A 19,568-nucleotide genomic window follows, 5' to 3' on the forward strand; every position below is an offset into this window, starting at 1 on the left:
GCAGTTGCTTCTGTAAATAATCGGACCTGTCGTATCTTCAGGTTAGGTAAGCGGACCCTGTGAAAAACGGGATAATGTTAGGGACATGTGATGTAAACTGAAAGAGTGGAGTTCACTGAATTATGACCCCCAACTAATCTATATTGATTTAATAAATGAACTTAGCTATGATATCATTCACAAAGTAAATTCACGGGTATTCACATTACACTAAGACCAAATCCTTCAAATTCCAGAACGCACCGTTATAACGGACAAGCCTGAAGATTACGAAGTTGCCGCGGGGTCTTCGGCCACATTCCGTTGCAACGCTAACGCTGATGAGTCCCTCAAATTAGAGATCATCTGGCTCAATGACGGACAACCCATAGACCTGGAGAACCAACCGCGGTTCCGCATGACCAACGATTACTCGCTGCTGATATCCGACACCACTGAGCTGGATTCTGGAGAGTATACGTGTATCGCGCGCACGCAGTATGATGAGGCGCGCGCGCAAGCCACGCTCACTGTACAGGGTAAGTTGATATTGTATTAAGTCTTTTCGTTTCTGTAGTTAATCGTATATATTCTGTCCTTCAGGAGGTAAGTATAGTCATTATTTGAGCTAATATTGACTATGTTGATGAGGCCGGTCGTTGAACACACCACACCCACATGAATGCATTTCTATTTGATTTCAACTCTAAAATATTTCTACTATATACGCTGCCAGAACCTATTTTCCAAATGTCTTACAAGCCCACCGCTGCTATCGATTGTCTAGTTATTCAAAGATTTTTCGCCCAACCCAAATACGCAGTTGCTCAAAATTTATGTACATGCAAATTGTTCGAAAGAGGTCCTTGTTTCTTAAACTGTACTGTAGTAAGTAGACATCCCAGGAAGCTTTGGAGGTTTAAAGATAACCCTGACATCAGTATCAGGTTGGTTACGGCCCGTGCCATTTGAACCTCTTCGGAGAGAATTATAAATATATAATTATGCTTTATTGAAAAACTAATAGTTCATACAGCACAGTAGAATACAGGAAACTTTACAGACAAAATGGTTGTTGTAAACAGCCGATATCCATGGTAGGCTAAATGCCTGTGCCATGGATGTCAGGAGTTTACATGGCGGGATTGTAAATATTGTACATTATAAAGAACGAACGCATTAACTTTACTTGAGCGTACTGCCTTGGAGCACAAAAGATTAAAAGTTAATCATTGCAGTCAATTCGACGTGTCGCCGAAATCACTCACTATTTGGAGAATAAGGTAAAGCTAAACTTTATGCTAAACAGCCTCCGTGGTCTAGTGGTTAGAGCGTTAGGCTCACGATCTGGAGGTCCGGGTTCGATTCCCGATGGGGACATTGTCGAAATCACTTTGTGAGACTGTCCTTTGTTTGGTAAGGACTTTTCAGGCTTGAATCACCTGATTGTCCGAAAAAGTAAGATGATTCCGTGTTTCGGAGGGCACGTTAAGCCGTCGGTCCCGGCTATTAGCCGTAAAAAACACCTCCACCAACCCGCAGTGGAGCAGCGTGGTGGAGTATGCTCCATACCCCCTCCGGTTGATTGAGGGGAGGCCTGTGCCCAGCAGTGGGACGTATATAGGCAGTTTATGATGATTTATTAAACTTTATGCAATAAACACACTGTTGCTTTGCAGACAAGCCCAACCCACCCGTAATCGTGAGCGTGACCTGCGACCGCCGCGTCGCCATCATCAATTGGAAGGACACGAGCGACAACCGCGCCGCCACGCTGCGGTACACCATCCAGTACAACACGTCCTTCACGCCCGACACGTGGGACATCGTCAGCGACAACGTACCACGGGCAGACAAAACGTGGACCATTGAGATGAGCCCCTGGGCTAACTACACTTTCAGGTATTGTCGCTTTCATCTAGCTTTAACGACCTCTGTAGTCCAGTGGTTGAGCGATCCGGAGGCCCCGGGTTCGAATCCTGATGGGGACATATCACAAAAATGACTTTGTGATCCCTAGTTTAGCTAGGACATAATCTTAGTGGTAATATGTTATGTAATCAAAATCAGAAATTGCTTATTTTCTATGTAGGATCATCGGAGAAAACTTATTGAGAGTTTTATTTTAGTTCCAACTTACAATTCTATCACTCTCTCGATACGGTAACTGTAACTGTGATAAACGCAACAGATTAGTCAAAGTCAAAGTCAAATCTGAAGACGTTATCGCGTATATTGTAACCTACCTGCGATAATTCGCGCTATTTATGAGCCTATCCCGATTGATAGATGTTATAATGTTCTCATTGTCGCGAACTCTTTAGTTGGGCAGCGACTGGCTGGTCTCCGGCCTGTTATGGAATGACATTTTTGTTTTGTCTTTTGATACGTTTTTTGTTTTGCTGGTTGACTTTCTGCGGTGCTTCCTTACTGTTATATTTTACATTATACCAGCGACCCGCCCCGGCTTCGCTCAGGTGCATTGCTGAGGAAAAAATGAAATTATTTACGACATCACATTAAAAACCTCAAAAATAACAGTATTTCTCCACTATTTCATGGATATACATAACATAACATAAACTGCCTATATACGTCCCACTGCTGGGCACAGGCCTCCCCTCAATCAACCGGAGGGGGTATAGAGCATACTCCACCACGCTGCTCCACTGCAGGTTGGTGGAGGTGTTTTTACGGCTAATAGCCGGGACCAACGGCTTAACGTGCCCTCCGAAGCACGGAATCATCTTACTTTTTCGGACAATCAGGATATTATTATACATATTAAACCTTCCTCTTAAATGACTCTATCTATTAAAAAAAACCGCATCAAAATACGTTTCGTAGTTTTAAAGATTTAAGCGTACATAGGGATACAAAAAGCGACTTTGTTTTATACTTTACATTATATTTTGGCTTTTCTCTTATTAAGTATTTCGTTTTATTACCCATTATCACAAGCCGCCGAGCATTAAGTCCGTTACACTCATCATTCAATAAAAAATGATAATCATCCTCATTGCAGAGTAATAGCGTGGAACAAGATCGGGCCGTCCAACCCCTCGGGGCACTCGCAGCCGATGTGCACCACGCAGCCGGATGTGCCGTACAAGAACCCCGACAACGTTGAGGGCAAGGGCACAGAACCTAACAACATGATCATCTCTTGGTCGGTGAGTACACGTCACGGGATCTTTCGACATCGGTCTCGGTTCAAAATTGTGCCGTTCCTACGACAAGTTAAGTAAGAGCTACTTTCCGATCTACTAAACCAACATCCTCCCTCCCAAAATCTGCACCAATATAAACATAAACGGCCTGTTGACAGGGATTTCTACTGGAAATAAGTTGAACCAAATCTAAGTCTTGTGTTAGTCTGTCTTTATGTTCAGGGGGGTTAAAATGGCCACATCGAAGCAATTCATCTAAGAAAGCAATATTCCTATTTGTCATCTGTTTGCATTGCGCATTTATTTTTATATGCGCAAATGTCAAATTGCAATATTGCTTTTTTAGATGAATTGCTTCCATGTGGCCTTTTTAACCCCCCTGTATTGTGTGTAATAAACTGTTAAATAAATAAATACCCTGTACAATTCAGTCAATTATCTGGAGGATACAGTTTGCCTGCTGGAAAAGCTTGGTGTAACATCGATCGATGATGAGAGATTTGTGCGCAATGTATGTGTTCTCAAGTAGTAATTTCCCCCATGTTTTCTTCCTAGAAAATGCCCCAAATCGAGCACAACGGTCCGGGCTTCTACTACCTGGTCTCCTGGCGCCGCAACATCACGGGGCAGCCGTGGCAGGAGCAGCAGGTGCGCGACTGGGAGCAGACGGACCTGCTCGTGCCCAACACGCCCACCTTCGTGCCTTACAAGATCAAGGTGAGTACACCTTTCAGGGTTTTATAGAGGATTTTTGGGAATGTTGCTGAACTAAGACTTTGAACCTTTATAATATTGTGGTGTATAGAATAGAAATTGCATATTATAAAACGTGCTGTGCACTGTGTTTTCAATACAAATGTTTGTATCTAAAAGGCTCGATTACCAAACCCGTTGCGGTAATCGGTTAAAATGGGTGGTCCAAGATTAGGGTTATTCAGTTGAAAGAATGAATTCTTGATTGCATTGAACAACGATTGTAAATATACGATAACAAATGCCAATTTTCTTTTACCAGGTCATAGCAGTAAACTCTAAGGGCACATCAAACGTCGCTCCAGTGGAAGTAATAGGATGGTCTGGCGAGGACACCCCCACAGAAGCTCCCACCAACTTCACTCTAGTGCAAGTCACTACTGGAACCACTGCCTTACTCAGCTGGAACCCTGTCTCCCCCGAGACTGTTCGAGGACACTTCAAGGGATACAAGATCCAAACCTGGGTCGACGGAGAAGAAGACAACCTCAAAGAGATCTACGTCAAAGCTGACGCCTCCAGCGCTCTAGTATCCAAGTTCAAACCTTTCAAAAAGAACAACGCCCAAATCATGGTCTACAATGGCCGCTTCAACGGACCGCCCAGCGAAAGACTCACCTTCGTAACCCCTGAAGGCAGGCCCGGCAGCGTCAAGTCATTCGAAGCATATCCCATCGGATCTTCGGCCATGCTCCTCAAATGGGACAAACCTGTCGACGAAAACGGAATCCTTACCGGATACAAAATCTACTACCAAAAAGTGACCGGCACCAAACTCGGGCTTCGGCAAGAGAGGAAGAAGGAGATCGACCCGAAATTCGACAGAGCAAAGTTGGCGGGTCTGGAGCCGAATACTAAATATAGAATTGAGATCCGAGCGAAGACTAAGGCTGGGGAAGGTGATGAGTATTACGTGGAACAAACTACGAAGGCGGTGGCTAACGCGAAGCCGGATAGTCCAGAGTTTAAGGCTGAGACTTTGCCGGCTAAAGAGGGGACGGCTCACATTCTGGTTCGTTGGCTGCCTTCTATGGACGGTCACGCCGGGACGCACTTTGTCGCGTGGTACAGACTAAAGGGCCACCCCGACTGGCTGAAGACTAATGAGATCACAGAAGATGACTACGTGATCCTGACTGGCTTGGAACCCGGACAGAAGTACGAAGTTAAGATCACCGCTCACGACGGAGAGTACTACAGCATGAGTGAAGTCAAGGAAGTCGACACTACTATTGGTAAGTATATACATACATACATAAACTCACGCCTATTTCCCACCGGGGTAAGCAGAGACTATAGAATTCCATTTGCTTCGATCCTGACACACTTCTTTATTGGTAAGTAGATATTTACATTACGATTTTCTTCGTTCATTTACGATTATTATACTTTTATTGATACATACATAACCTAACCAGCCGCTATTAAAATTTGTGTTGAGTATACAAGGGCAGTCTAACGCCCATAACAATTGGGGTAGTTTCCTAGGTCAAAGATAAATTATGAAATTCTGATTACTAAAGGCACATCTAAGGGTGACAAAAAAGTTTTCTTTTTTCTATTTAAGTTACTCGTGAATTTTAATAAAGAAAAATGTAATAATAAGTGCGACATTTAGTCATGTTTTTCTGTGACGTCACAGTGTGCTTTTCATACAAATTCCGCGTTTTGACGTTTAGTAAAAAGTAACTGGTTTTGACTAGTTGGAAACAACCTTATTGTCTATCATGTTAGATTAAAATATTCGCTTTCAGACTGCCAAAACAGTATAGAAGTGAATTCTTATCACAGATTGGCATACCTACAAACACACTACGATACGAAAAAAAAAACACTTTATGGTCCTTAGTTTGGTTAGAATTGCGAAAGCAGTATATAAAGCGAAAGTTGATGGTAAGGCTGGCAGAGGAAGACCTAGAAGGACTTACATTGACCAAATTGGAAATGTCCTTAGAAAAGGTTTAGTACGATCTGCTCTGAACCGGCGTCCGTGTATGAAGCGATTGATAAATGTGGAGGAAGCAAGAGAAGTGTGTCAGGACCGAAGCAAATGGTATTCTATAGTCTCTGCTTACCCCGGTGGAAAATAGGCGTGAGTTTATGTATGTATGTAGTGGCATCTCTCTCTTTATTTAAGAGCTGCGCTCTTGTCGGTGGAGTAATCGCCATTCCTCTCTTCTTCCCGCCAAATCCTTCACCTCCTGACACGACCTGCACCTTCTCTTTTATTTGTATTTTTTTTGCTTTTTTTTATTGGCATACGTATACATATTTTTTTATAAATCTCCTTCGCGGTGAGTGTATTCGTTTATAGGATGGTTTATGTGAGTATGTGTGCGTCCTCCCGCAGACGGGCCGCTGATAATGCGCGACGACAAGATGGCGACGGCGGGCTGGTTCATCGGCGTGATGCTGGCGCTGGCGTTCCTGCTGCTGGTGCTGGTGCTGGTGTGCGTAGCGCGCCGCAACCGCGGGGGCAAGTACGACGTGCACGACCGCGAGCTGCAGCACGGCCGCCGCGACTACAACGACGCCGGCTTCCACGAGTACACGCACCCGTCAGTATATATTTACACTAGCTTTTTCCCGCGACTTCGTCCGCGTGGCGTGTTATAAAAGAGAGATCTTTGTGTCTGTGGGAGTGCATATCAAATTTCAAGCATCTAACTTATGCAGTTTAGATTTCTTCATACATTTTTTTTCCCCGCTAACTCCCATTTTTTCAAAATACAGCCATAACTAAACTTTATATTTACTAAGGTATGCATGCATGCTAGATTGAAAACATCTATCTTACGCGGTTTCGATTTTTTCATACAAATGTTTTTTCGCGGTAACTCCCGTTCCCGTAGGAATTTTGCAATATCCTGTTGCAACTAAGCTTTAAGTTAACTAAGGTACCTGCATGCCAAATTTCAAGCGTCTATCTTAAGTGGTTTAGATTTTTCATACAAAAGGATTTTCCCGCTAATTCCCGTTCCCATAGGAATTCCTTTCTTAGTGCACCTCTACGGTACCTAAGCTACGTCACTTCCAAATTTTTAAGTGCCTACGTTTAGCCGTTTAGGCTGTGCGTTGATATGTCAGTCAGTCAGTTTCTTCTTTTATATATTTAGATTTCATTGGCCTCTATGCCCCACCGCACACAATCCTGCGGTCCCGGGTTCGAATCCCGCTGGGAACAACATACCACAAAAAAACACTTTGTGGTCTTTAACTTGGTTAGGACATTACAGGCTGATCACATTTTCCGAAACTAGGATGATCCGTGCTTCGGAAGACACTTTTTTAGATTAAAATACATGAATAAGTTAAATAGAAATAAATTGTTCTTAGATCTGTCTTTATTTAGTAATCAGAATTATCTTGAACCTAGTACAGTCTTGAGCAATATCATGTACCCACTCTAGAACCCTGTCGGACTATCATATTTGACATTTAATGAGACTTACGGTTTAATTTGTCAAAAAAGTTAATGTGACATGGTATCAAAGTGTATACATACTAGTACTCGTGACCGTACACGACCCAATCATTCCCTACATGCATGCTTAATCTATCACTTAACCCAATAACATACTAACTCTCACTACCCGACATACTAACCTGATTTAACCCCTGTCTAACCGGTTCATATGAACTGATTCCTTAGGCAACTGTTGTCGTCTTCCAGGCTGGACAACAAGTCGCGACACTCCATGTCGAGTGGAACTAAGCCGGGGCCTGAGAGCGACACCGACTCCATGGCCGAATATGGCGAAGGCGAGACAGGTATGTCACCATATGTCATGTTGTTATGTTGGCTGATATTTGGCCTGGCTGAAAGATAGTTTCTCTGGCCGTCTCGCAGTTTTTCTTAAATAGAGACTTGCTTCATATAATGCTTGAATTCCACTATTACTTTTTAATTTAGCAGTATTTTTGGGCTGCAAAAAGACGTTACGCTAAACTTTCATTTTTTTTTTGTTTATTTCAATGGTATTGCCAGTTTCAAACTAAAATCATTTATTCATTTTTTTAATTATAATTTGAGTTTTGTTTGGATCGCATATTTTCTTTTTAATTTCGCGAACCTCATTTGGTTCTGTCCGTTTTGAAAACGACGGGTGTTTGAAAACTTGAATATACTTTCGAAAATTGTAAGTTAGTGCCGTGACCAGGATATAAAGTATACTTACAATTAGAATATTTGACTACCTTCAAGCCCAACGTTTTTGAAGACGACTTTTGCTACTCATTAAAATCTTTGACAGTGTTTCTTTTTTTACTGAATTTTTGAATTAAAATTTCTTCTGTTAAAAAAAAAACATTGCATTAGCTACATCCGAATTGGGTAAGTCAGAGGTACAGTTATCGCAAGATGAACTAAGTACCCACACCTCACCGAGCTACACAGGTAGCTTGACCATTATAGACGGCGGTACGACTCACTCACTACCTGTCACGTTGGTCTAACAGAAAGCTTCGGGAAATGTTGTATACTTAATATCCCGGTCATAGTAGCATGTGTATGTATGTGTCGTGGTAGTAGCTCACGCATGCTCATTACAGCCGGTATGAACGAGGACGGCTCCTTCATCGGCCAGTACGGCCGCAAGCGACGCCCGCCCGGCGGCGGCGGCCAGACCGACTCCGCCAGCGGGGCCTTCGCCACGCTCGTCTGAACCCGACCCTGACCTTTATACCAGTTTATATGCGGTTTTATAAGGTCTAGTTCACTATGACGTTGGTTCGAAATACTTCAATAAAACAGTAAATTCAAATTAAGATTCATATAAGTCACCAAGAGTCATGGCTAAGAATAGTCATAACCTAAAATAAAAGTGAACTTTTCATGCGTTAATATGGTAAATGTTTTTACCTTTTTTAATATTACCCAATCCAAATAGTGAACTATGTATAAAGTGCGTGAGTCAAGTGACTTACAGTAGCCCTAGGGTCTTCATTGTCGACGGTTATCTTATGAAATCGCATAAAACTTGTTTACCCCCCGTAATCCCGTCCTATGCTTCCAACTTTATACAGTTTTAGCAGCTTAAAACCGAAAAGTATACATTTGTGACTTAGCGGCAGTTGTATAATTTAAAAAAAAAATTAAATTACGTAAACCATCTATTGCTACGTTGCTGACATAAAAACGTAGCGCCATTGCATCACATAAATTAAAAAAAAATAGCACAGTCTGGTACTGTGACTAGCCAATCGCGTTAGAGCATTCTTTGATCTTCGTTCTGATTGGTTCAAAAATTGACGGTGAAGTCGCCCGCTAAATTTATTTTTCTTTTTCTTAGCGTTTTGTTTTTTTCGCATGATTTTTGACTAAGGTTTGTAAACAGGCAGGTTGTGATCAAAGAAATTAAATTTAAATTAAGAATGTGTATCATGCGAAGGGAACATGACGTTTTTGTTAAGAATCTCTTAATTTTAGGTTCGTAAATTTTAGTTTAGACCTTTGGGCGTTAGGATCTTTATTGTACTATTTCAAAAATAGTTCTGATAAAGGTCTTTTCACAAGTCCACTCTTAAAAATATTTTATTTCTAAGCGACTATTTGAGGGCCCCATTTTTCTGCAAGCAGTTTTAATGGGGTTTATTTTCTCGCAATCTCGCACCGAATCATTCAACTTTATGCAGATAGGTTAGGGTGTTAAGTACACATTAATTTTAAGACTAGGTTGTAAAAAGATATTATTGAGTGAATCCGAGTGTTTTTTTCTATTTAAATATTTTATATACTTTTTTATATTCGAGCTTCTGATATTATAAGTTTGTTTTGCATTTAATTTAGGCATATTTTTCCTTTTCCGTCCTTTACTTATCCTAATTTCGCCTTCGCACGAGCATTGATTTTCTGTTTCATTTTGTGAGGTATGATTTGTTTTTTTTTTTTTATATTTTGCATTTATACTCTTTACGAAATTAACTTTTATGCCTGGCATTTTGTTTTTAGTATTACCTGTGTTTTGTTTTAGAAAGTTTCGACCGATATGAAATAATGTTTTCTAGTTACTGCAACTATAATTCTTTAAGTACATATCTTAAATTCCCACCAAAATCTATAATGTATTCAGTGCCCAAGTGGGGGTGGAACTAGATTTTATACAATTTCCGTAGCATCTTGTATCAGTCACGTCCACTTGGGTAAAGTATACTTACTGTTTTCAGCTACAGTTTTTTTTTAAATTACCGCTCGTTTTTCCTGGACAGCTTTACACGATATCAAGCGAGTGTAATATCGTCGATTTTCCCGATCTCGATACACGAGTATTACAACCGCTAAACTTACTACACCTTCAGGCTAGATGCGTCAAGGTCACGGCTGGTCACCATGGTTACTCCTCACCAACTCGATCGTGGTTACCATGGTTACGCCCCGCCGATTTGCTATAAGACTACACGATCTGATCGGGAAACGGGAGTTGGTGGGGAATAACCTTGACCTTGACGTATCTAGCCTGACGGGCAGGTAGGTGTAATACCTGGTAAAACATCGTCCCCCGCAGGTCGCTTCACGGAGGACGGGTCGTTCATCGGGCAGTACGTGCCGGGCGCACGCGTGCTGCCGCCCGAGCCGCCCGCGACCGCCGCCCCCGCCGCCCCCCGCGGGCCCAGCACGCAGCCGCCCACCTACGTCTAAACAACTACTTTGGCCACTGTACACCACATCGTCATTTCCCAACTGGTGAGATCGTGGTCAAACGAGAACTTATAGAAAAAAGCGAGTCCCCGCTATCTTTTTACATTCTGTTTCGATTAACCCATCTATTGCTGGTGACGTCTTTCCTTCGGAAGTGTATCCATTTGCTACTGGGACAACTCAACATGCTTTATGTCATTGTGTTTGGATAATGTAGCAGAAACACTTCAGAAGCAATAGATGCAGTAATCGTTTGGTTTGGGGACTCCATTCCTTATTGGAGAGTTAAAATTGTCTACCCCTCGATAAGTCCAAAGGGGTTGTTAGGGGCTTGGTTTTCGTCCGTAATGAGGGAAGGGTATGTGAGTTTTCACTGTAAGTGCAATCTACAGATCTTATTGTAATCTGCAACTATAATCATTGTGCTACCATATCGAAAGTAATTTGAGCTACCCTTGCCACATTGCTAAAAGATATACATCATAAGACGACGCCGTATATTAAACAGCTAACATGTAAAAATGGCAACTTTTAAACGATATTTAGTTGAAATTTATTAGTTACATAGGGCCAAATTAGGTAGGATAAGCTGAAATCTAAGCCTATGTCGTTGGTTTTGGCCCTAAATAGTGTCGGTAGTGAAGGCTATGGAAATAATAGGTTTTTTATAACAGGCATGACTTTAGTCTGGGTTTTCGGTATGATAATCTAACGCGGTTGTTTTAAAATACCTTTTTTGTGCGTTTGTCAGGCTGGTTTATTTGGCGCGGCGAATTTGGTTTGCCAGACAACTCGCAACGTTCTTCGCTTGTTCGTTCCTCACATCACAAACAAATGAACATAATAGGTATTTTAAAACGATTGCGTCCAAAAATATTCGCTAAAAAATAATAGATTTGTTTACTTTATGAGACTGATTTTAAGTAATGGAATAAAACGTAAATTTTACAAAATAGTCGTCATACCTGACACTTCAGTTCGGCTTGTAGAAGGCGAAGGCCCGATATCAATTACTTGTAAATTAAGGATACGGTAGCGGAAGACTTGAATTTAAGAGAAGCTATTTTTGTCACAGAAGATAAGGATAAAAATATTAGCTCTGGGGCCGGTGGTCAGGCCAGCCGCTCTCCTTTTGACGGACAAACCTGTCTGCGTGGCTAAGGATTGGCAACACTGTCGTAACATGCTAAGTCAATTCTTGTTTTTGGACACTAAGGTGTCAAATGATCTGCATGTTTGCTGACATTTCTTACAAACAACTTTATTATAAGTTCTAAACGCAGGTTTCTACATTCTGCGATGTCGCGTCTGTATCAATTAATTCTATGCCAACAGGTAGGGTTGTCAATCAAAAATCATCTATCGCAATTATTTTTATAATAAAAGAATCATATCTATACACGTTTATTCTACAAACTCGCTATGGACCATTGAAGAAAATTATTTTTTACGAATAAAAATATGACTGTTTAGTAGCGTCACCCGAATTTGAAATCATATTTTGGTAATCTTTCCAATTCACGCTTGTTAGCAGGAAATCGCGTTATTATTTTAAGAGTCATATCTAGAATGTCACTATTACGTCTATTATCGGAGTGTATATTTTCTACTTGCGTATAAAAAAATGAATATTTTTATACATTGGCTGTTTGACCACCGGGCGATGATGGTGCTTTGCGGAGTATCTTGTGAGGGTTATTGTATTCGGTGTTGTGATCGTACGTAGTGTAGCACGGAGTAGTCCTGCAGCCCGCCACGTGGCTGCCTCACTGTCAATATCGACATGACGTCTTGTGTCAACATTGACATTACTAATTAGTGTTCAACAGTTTTGACTTTAACTTTATGCCTTTAGAAAAACGGACGTACTGTAAAAATATCTATATTACATAGACCACCAAGATATGTATGGAGAAAACAACATTACTGTTAGCCGAAATGTCGTATGCTATGTTGGTAAAGTAAATAGCAATTTAGTATTAGATACTGGTATTTTGACGAATCTCAAAAGGTTTAAATGAATTCTCATTGACGTGTTTTTGTATAATCTACTCATTCATTTGCATCTATTGATATTTTAGAATCTAACCATGTTGTACCTAGTATACTAATTTTTGGGATTGTTATTTGATACGTTTTACCTTGTACCAATTGATTTTAAATTACGTAAGTTGCCCGAAGTTAAATAACACTGCCAAAAATGGGATATACTTGTATTTTAAAGTGACCAAAAACCTTTTTAATTATTAGAGTGTTTTCGCATTGTATCCGAGACCGTCAAATGACGGATCCAAAGTGGTCGTAGAACTATTTTGTATGGTAGCTTACGCGTTACGCCTGATATCCGTCATCCGATATGTGTAGTTAATTTTCTACCATTCGTCATTTTCCTATCGGATGTAGTGCGAAAACTCTTACGCAGTAAGGTCACATATTATCAGAATCTCGAATCTTTTTTATTGTTGTGACGCAAACCCGTCAGAAACTGTCTCTCTTTCGTAGTTAAGTCCTCTATAAGGCTTTATGTATTTACTATTTCATATTTGACATTATGAAGTTTGTTCGCACCACACGATTATCAAGTTATTCCAAGTTGAAGTTTCCAATTCCGGGGTTGAGACGAGTGCTCGTTTACTAAGCCCAGTGTTGCCATACGCAAACGCAGCTACCGATATTGTAATGCAAGCTGTAAATTATAAAGGCAACCGTCTTCGCCCTGTAAAAATCTGATTGTATCTCGTGTCTAGATGTAAGGCTAGGGTCTCGTGTTAACTAATGTTAGGCAACTAACGCATTCGCTTGTCGCATCTGCTGTAACGGTTTTATATTCTTTGCATTACGTGTCTACTTTACTCGTACACTGCCGGCCAAAATTACCGCTATTTTGGCATTTTAACAAAAGCGGGGCCAATTCAGACCCTGTTCACCTCGCAGTGTACATTCTATTTTCAACGTATTTGTGTATATTTTTTCTTCGCCTGAAAGGTGTCGGGTCCTAAGTAATACATTCCACGCGGTCTAACCATGTTGAGTTTTTAAATATCTCTTTATTTGTCTTATCTCGTCGCGCAGTCGGATGTAATCTGAACGTTTCTAAAACTTGATTGCCGCGACAGTATCTCACAGAGCACTATTTTATTTATTTATTTATTTATTCCTTGACATTAACTTGCCCGTCTACTTACCCACGTGTCGGTACGCTTGGTTCGTCTGTCGTACCGCGTTTAATGCAAGGATCGTTCCGGTTTAGAGCTTACACTGTAACCATTCGTACCTTATACATTGCATTATATTTATATTTGAATGCACTGTTATTATAACCCCTTTGAGTTGTTTGTTAAGGAGTCTTTATCATGTCTATTGTCTAGTAAGAATTTAATATATTATGTATATTAATTAATGGTAGGAGAGCCTTGTTCGCGTCTGTTTTGTAGCTTTTTAAACAGCAAAATGTTGAAAATATGAAAATATTTGTCTTGAAATTTGTTACGGTTTTGAAGTAACTTGTGAAATTGTTGAAGATGTTCACGCCAAGTGCGTCGTCACTGCCTTCCTCCCGAACCCTAGAACCCTCCATGTGTTCATTTTATTTTCTATAAACTGTAGGAATGGTTAAAATTTTCTAAACTACACTTGCCTTATATCAATGTATAAAAATATTATCTAACAATTAATCGAAGTGTGGTTTAAGTAGTGGAATGCGATGCGGAATCCATTAGCACAATGTCTGCATTTATTTACAGTATTTCATCATATGTCACAATGTTCATCGTATTTATTTGATTTAGAGTTTCCAAATTAGTTTTGTAAAGACAGCATCGTATTACGCTCAGCTAGAGTTCTAATTCGGTCAAATTTAATTCAAAGTGCCTTGGAAATATGACAATACTTGTAATTACAATTCTGATACGAAATAACATTTCTGAATCGATATTCGACAACGAAAGTACTTCATCTAAACTATTTTAAAATACTACTTAATAGAACAACTCTTTTCAAGGCACTTTGTGTTTTATGTATACTTAAATTTGACCTTCAATTTAACAATTTTATTGAAGCTAATTTTGCTAAAACGACGAGTGGATGGTATAATTTGACGTCTAATTATTAACGTATTTGACCCGATGTTGTAGCTATAGTACTAAATGTATTCAAGCTGATTATAACAGGTAGTTATTGTTATACGGTACGGTGAATCAGTGTTATTGTACGGTTGTGTACATGATTCGTTTATGCAGTAAATATATACTTGTCACTGAATAATCACACTCACTGTTATCTTGTCATAACACTGTGACAGACCCAACCAGTTGCTCGGCTAGTTCCGTCTATATCCAACAGATGGCGCACATTGCAGTAGCCTAGAAAGCGCTAACGAAGTTTGCTTAGCGCGACGCACATTATACAACTTCCAACATAACACCGTTAGATCATCGATCCTTAGTCAAAATACCAACTTGTGGTTAGCGGGGGTAGCCCGAAAAATTGTTTGAGGGCAACACACCCTCGTTTCCAAACTTTTTCTCATGGACATGATAGTCGGTTTTGCCATGGAGATAAATACAGCTATATTAGGAATAATATAATATAAAACAGGACTAGAAAAGTTGCCGCTAAAACGGCGGGCAAATGGATTAGTACTAATTGTCAAAATGTTTATAATGATACAACACTCTCTCGAGATGATACTTATTTCCATACAGAAGCTTATACAGTTAGCGACATCTAGTTACTCCATAGCAAATGGTATCTACATAAAAATAGCGCCGGTGGCGAGTATTGGTACTAAAAATAAATTATATAGAAGGGACCTGACAAGGTTTTACTGTAAGTATATGAGACTAGGTATTGAAATATTTGATTCAAAAAAACAAATCATGTACACAATCGGGAATGTTTTTTCTAAGCAGGTATGTGACTATGTTGAATTAGACTAGGTTGCATTTACGGATGTTGGATCATGACAAACTATTCATTGTATATCGGTAAAAGCTGCCTCGTGCGACACGATTCTGTTCACGAATTAATAATTTACATTTTAGTTCGCAATTAAGTAACTGTAATTTATTGTGTAACTATGATGAATATTTTTTTATGTTGCATAGAAAATAAATTTTAAGAAATTATTGTTTGTGTTTTTTATTTCGAGTGAAGTCTGCCTTCCTGTTATATAGTAAATAGTGTTTCATTGTATATCAAAACCTCTATCCTAACATAAACAGCCTATATACGGAAGGGGTATGGAGCATATTCCACCACGCTGCTCGACTGGGGTGTTGGTGTGGTGTAAAAACCTCTTACGTTGTTTAAAAAGGTTTATGTATTAACAATTTTTAATATTCAAAACGATTAATGATCAAGTCTGCATAATATAATATGTCGTGGCTAGGTCTTAGAACTGACCATTTCATGATGAGCTTACACTGTAATGTTGTATGTACCTTTATAAATAAATAAATAAAAAGATAAGTTTACAGACTTTAAAAACCGGATGTTTCCTGAGTTTTAGAAGTATAAAGTGGCGTGTGCGATAAATCAAGTTGCCTTTATTATGGGAATGGTTTCAAGACCTGTGGCTGCAATTAATTAACGCGGGTGAAACGCGTTAACCCCGAGACTAGACTCGTTTTAATTAGTTCTAACGACTCTTCCTCATTATCAGTTTTATGCGTATGTTACGTACAACTGTGTTTGTAAACATACATATAGAGTACTTACGTTCATTTTATCGACCTTACCGACACGAGACGAAATGGTGACGTCACTGCAACGTCATGATATATTCCGTACACCATACAAAAATCTCTTTCTTACTCTCCGCGAGCCCCCTTGCTCTATAGCGACTTACATACATAAACTCACGCCTATTTCCCACCGGGGTAAGCAGAGACTATATAATTCCATTTGCTTCGATCCTGACACACTTCTCTACACACACTCTCCACACTTCACACACACTTTCGTTCTCTACACTTCTCTTCTATAGCGACTTACGGCCATTTAAGACGAGTAAGATCCATAGGGGGTGAGGTCGGTCGATACGAATTGGTGCGGGGCGGAGACTTGCCGTTCTATTATAAGTAGTGATGTTTTTATTCTATAATTCTGGGCTGGTTAACTGACTGTATAACTACAGTTTATTTAGTCATCTAAAGCGGCCGGTGTCTTCTCGACAATCGGTAATGAGGTAGATCCCTAGCACACCCCGGACACTTCATACAAACAACCTCGTTTTACACAGACACCACACATTGACGTTATCGTACACGCGCATCTGTGTGTGTCACGTCAGACGCCATACAATTGAAGACTACACTATGTTCGGGGGGTGAGGTAAACCTAGCTCAGGGCTGGTGGGGGGAGCCGAGAGTTGCCATTCTATACGTAATATTATTCCTTATTCTATGCGTTTGCGATGGAAAATTCCACTTGATATTAACTCAGTATAATGAGCTGAATCATCCCCCTCATCCCCTTCGTTGCGATGTCACTTATTTGTTCAGTATCTATCAATAGTAACCTTGACGCCAGTCGGGGGTTAAACCTAGCGCCGACGCGTACGCGCTAACTTTACGGGCAATTCATACCCACGCCACTCTAAGTATGTGAATTACAACTACTACTTGTCCAGTACAGCAATAAGTCTACTAACAGGAAGCCACTGCCATTCTGGATTCCTGTCCCATTCCTTGTAGTCTGTGACGACGTTCGCAAAGGTATTATTCTATTGTCCATTGATATAATAAAGAACGTAGGTAAATAATAGGTGGGTGTGTATTATCGACAGGGTAAAAACAGTTCGAAGTCATATTCCGACTGCTAAAACGTGCAACACAACAAATTGATGGTAAAATAAAACAGCCACAACTCATGTTCGTCAGAGGTACAAATGATGAGAGAACACGCCAGACACTCCATACAAAAATCCCGATCTTACCGTATGCCGCCTTACTCCGTGCGTGCGAGCGAGACAAACAATCCGCTCGCGCTCCCTTGCACTTTAACAGTTAAACAAACTAAAGTGCCCCCATCCTTCCCCTTGGGGGGGGGGGGGGGAGGTAAATCAAGCTCGTATTGGTACAGCGGACAGAGCGGAGAGCGTCCCTTGTACGATTTTTGCTGTGCGTTTTCTTGTAGGCACTATATATTTATCATATCTTGTTCACAAGTTGTAACGTTTGCTTCTATTTGTTAAAGATATTCCCATTGCATTAATTTTAACTTTATTGGAGATGACGCAACATATTTAATAACCTACCATTTTTATGCGCACCAAGAAAACTCAACCATTCTACAATCATCATCATCAGCCCATTAACGTCCCCACTGCTGGGGCACGGGCCTTCCCCATGGATGGGTAGGGAGATCGGGCCTTAAACCATCACGCGGGCCCAGTGCGGATTGATGGTTATTAACGACTGCTAATGCAGCCGGGACCAACGGCTTAACGTGCCTTCCGAAGCACGGAGGAGCTCGAGATGAAAACTTTTTTTTTTTTCTTTTGTGGTCACCCATCCAATGACCGGCCTTTGCGAAAGTTGCTTTACTTCAACAATCGCAGACCGAGCGCGTTAACCGCTGCGCCACCGAGCTCCTCCATTCTACAAACCAAACCGAAATAACAATACAAAAAAAATCAGTAAAGTACAAACCGTCAAATCATGAGTACTTATTACGTGGATGAATTATTACCTATACAATAGTCTTAAGACACGAGTTCTGTTCGAGTTACGCTAAACAAAGCTTTGGTAGCAGGTATATTAAAGCTGTATAGAGGGCGACCAATACAATACAATAGGGTGACCGAATCCTACGCTACGCTTGGACTTTCAAAGGCACCTGTTGTTCTAGTTTTTTGCCAGTTTGTCGCGAGCCAGGGGCCAGTGATATGGGAATTGGTATGTATGTATTCGCGGGCCGCTTTTCGCAACACGACGTCTAAGTGTCTATGTTGCGTGATTCCTGAAACGGTTTACTCCATCCAGCTTAATTTTCGAAGGAAGTCCAAACAAACCTCTAGGTATTTGCGCGCCAGGTATAAAGATGTGAATAGTTAATTATTAAAATTAAAAGATTATAAAATGTGCGTGTAAAGGTTATAAATTGATGTATTCGTCATCATTCATTTAGCATTTTCCATTCTTGTCTATCAAAGGACAATTCTGTGAGTTCCTCATAAGACACGACGTTCGCCTTCTCTTTATTTTTTTCTACGTAAGCTCTTCTTGGTCTCGTTCCTTCTATCTTCCCTTCTATAATGTTTGTTTGTGTTTATGAAGTAGATGTATTGGTGCGATGCCTAGAAGACAGTCTTGGGAAATTAAGAATGAAAAGTCGAATGTACCTATTACACATACCTACATTGTATGTATTACACGCAATGTACCCTAGAATGAAAACAAATAGAACAAAATAAACTAATATTTATCTTCTAAAGGCATATAATCTGACCACACAGCACAGACTAGACAATAGACGAATGACGTAATATACATAATAGTGTTCAAATAACGTAGGCACTCGTATACAGACAGTTTATTCATATTCTATATCACAAACTTAATGTGCATGGTACCATTGACAAGTAACTTATGTTATTTAGTAATAAAAAATGTTTTTGAATCTACGTAATATCTAATCTAATGGACTGAAATAACTTAGAAGAATTGAACTATTGGATCTCTTCAATATCTCTATTTCTATTAAAAACTGACACATATTCGTATGTATCAATCTTTGGCACATTGGACTCTGCAAAAAAAATAGGTACCGCTAAATGAGAATAAAAATAAAATAGCATCGGCACGGATCCGTTGCATCGTCGTGCACCAAAGAACTTTTCATTCTGTAGGACACAAAGTTCGCGAACTTTGAAACAAAAGTTGATCAAACTTTTTTCATCTGATCTCGCGGTTACTGAGTGCAATTGATTAAAAACTGTTAGCTCGTAATATCCAGTTCGTAAGGCGTGAAATCGTTTGATTAGGATGTTGAGGGATACATAATAAAGTTGTGAGCTTAGTAAAGGA

The 19,568-nt window shown here is 40.2% G+C and overlaps 1 protein-coding gene across 3 annotated transcripts in view; it reads left to right on the forward strand.

Annotated features, from left to right (window-relative positions):
- The window catches only part of LOC126378029 (neuroglian-like), a 52,174-nt gene extending 36,509 nt beyond the window's left edge, over positions 1–15,665 (forward strand). The window contains exons 10-18 of one of the 3 annotated variants that reach the window (XM_050026117.1): positions 237–518; positions 1,659–1,881; positions 3,005–3,152; positions 3,705–3,866; positions 4,165–5,137; positions 6,253–6,460; positions 7,576–7,673; positions 8,454–8,516; positions 10,406–15,665. In XM_050026117.1, the coding sequence (XP_049882074.1) occupies positions 237–518; positions 1,659–1,881; positions 3,005–3,152; positions 3,705–3,866; positions 4,165–5,137; positions 6,253–6,460; positions 7,576–7,673; positions 8,454–8,516; positions 10,406–10,539 (2,291 nt within the window). In that variant the 3' untranslated portion in view covers positions 10,540–15,665. Of the gene's footprint in view, positions 1–236; positions 519–1,658; positions 1,882–3,004; positions 3,153–3,704; positions 3,867–4,164; positions 5,138–6,252; positions 6,461–7,575; positions 7,674–8,453; positions 9,686–10,405 lie in introns of those variants that run through there. The other 2 variants (XM_050026100.1, XM_050026108.1) reach the window with 2 other exon arrangements.
- Positions 15,666–19,568: the final 3,903 nt, after the last annotated feature.

This window comes from Pectinophora gossypiella, chromosome 2, assembly GCF_024362695.1.
Source record: "Pectinophora gossypiella chromosome 2, ilPecGoss1.1, whole genome shotgun sequence".
In the NCBI taxonomy this organism is placed as follows: Eukaryota; Metazoa; Arthropoda; class Insecta; order Lepidoptera; family Gelechiidae; genus Pectinophora; species Pectinophora gossypiella.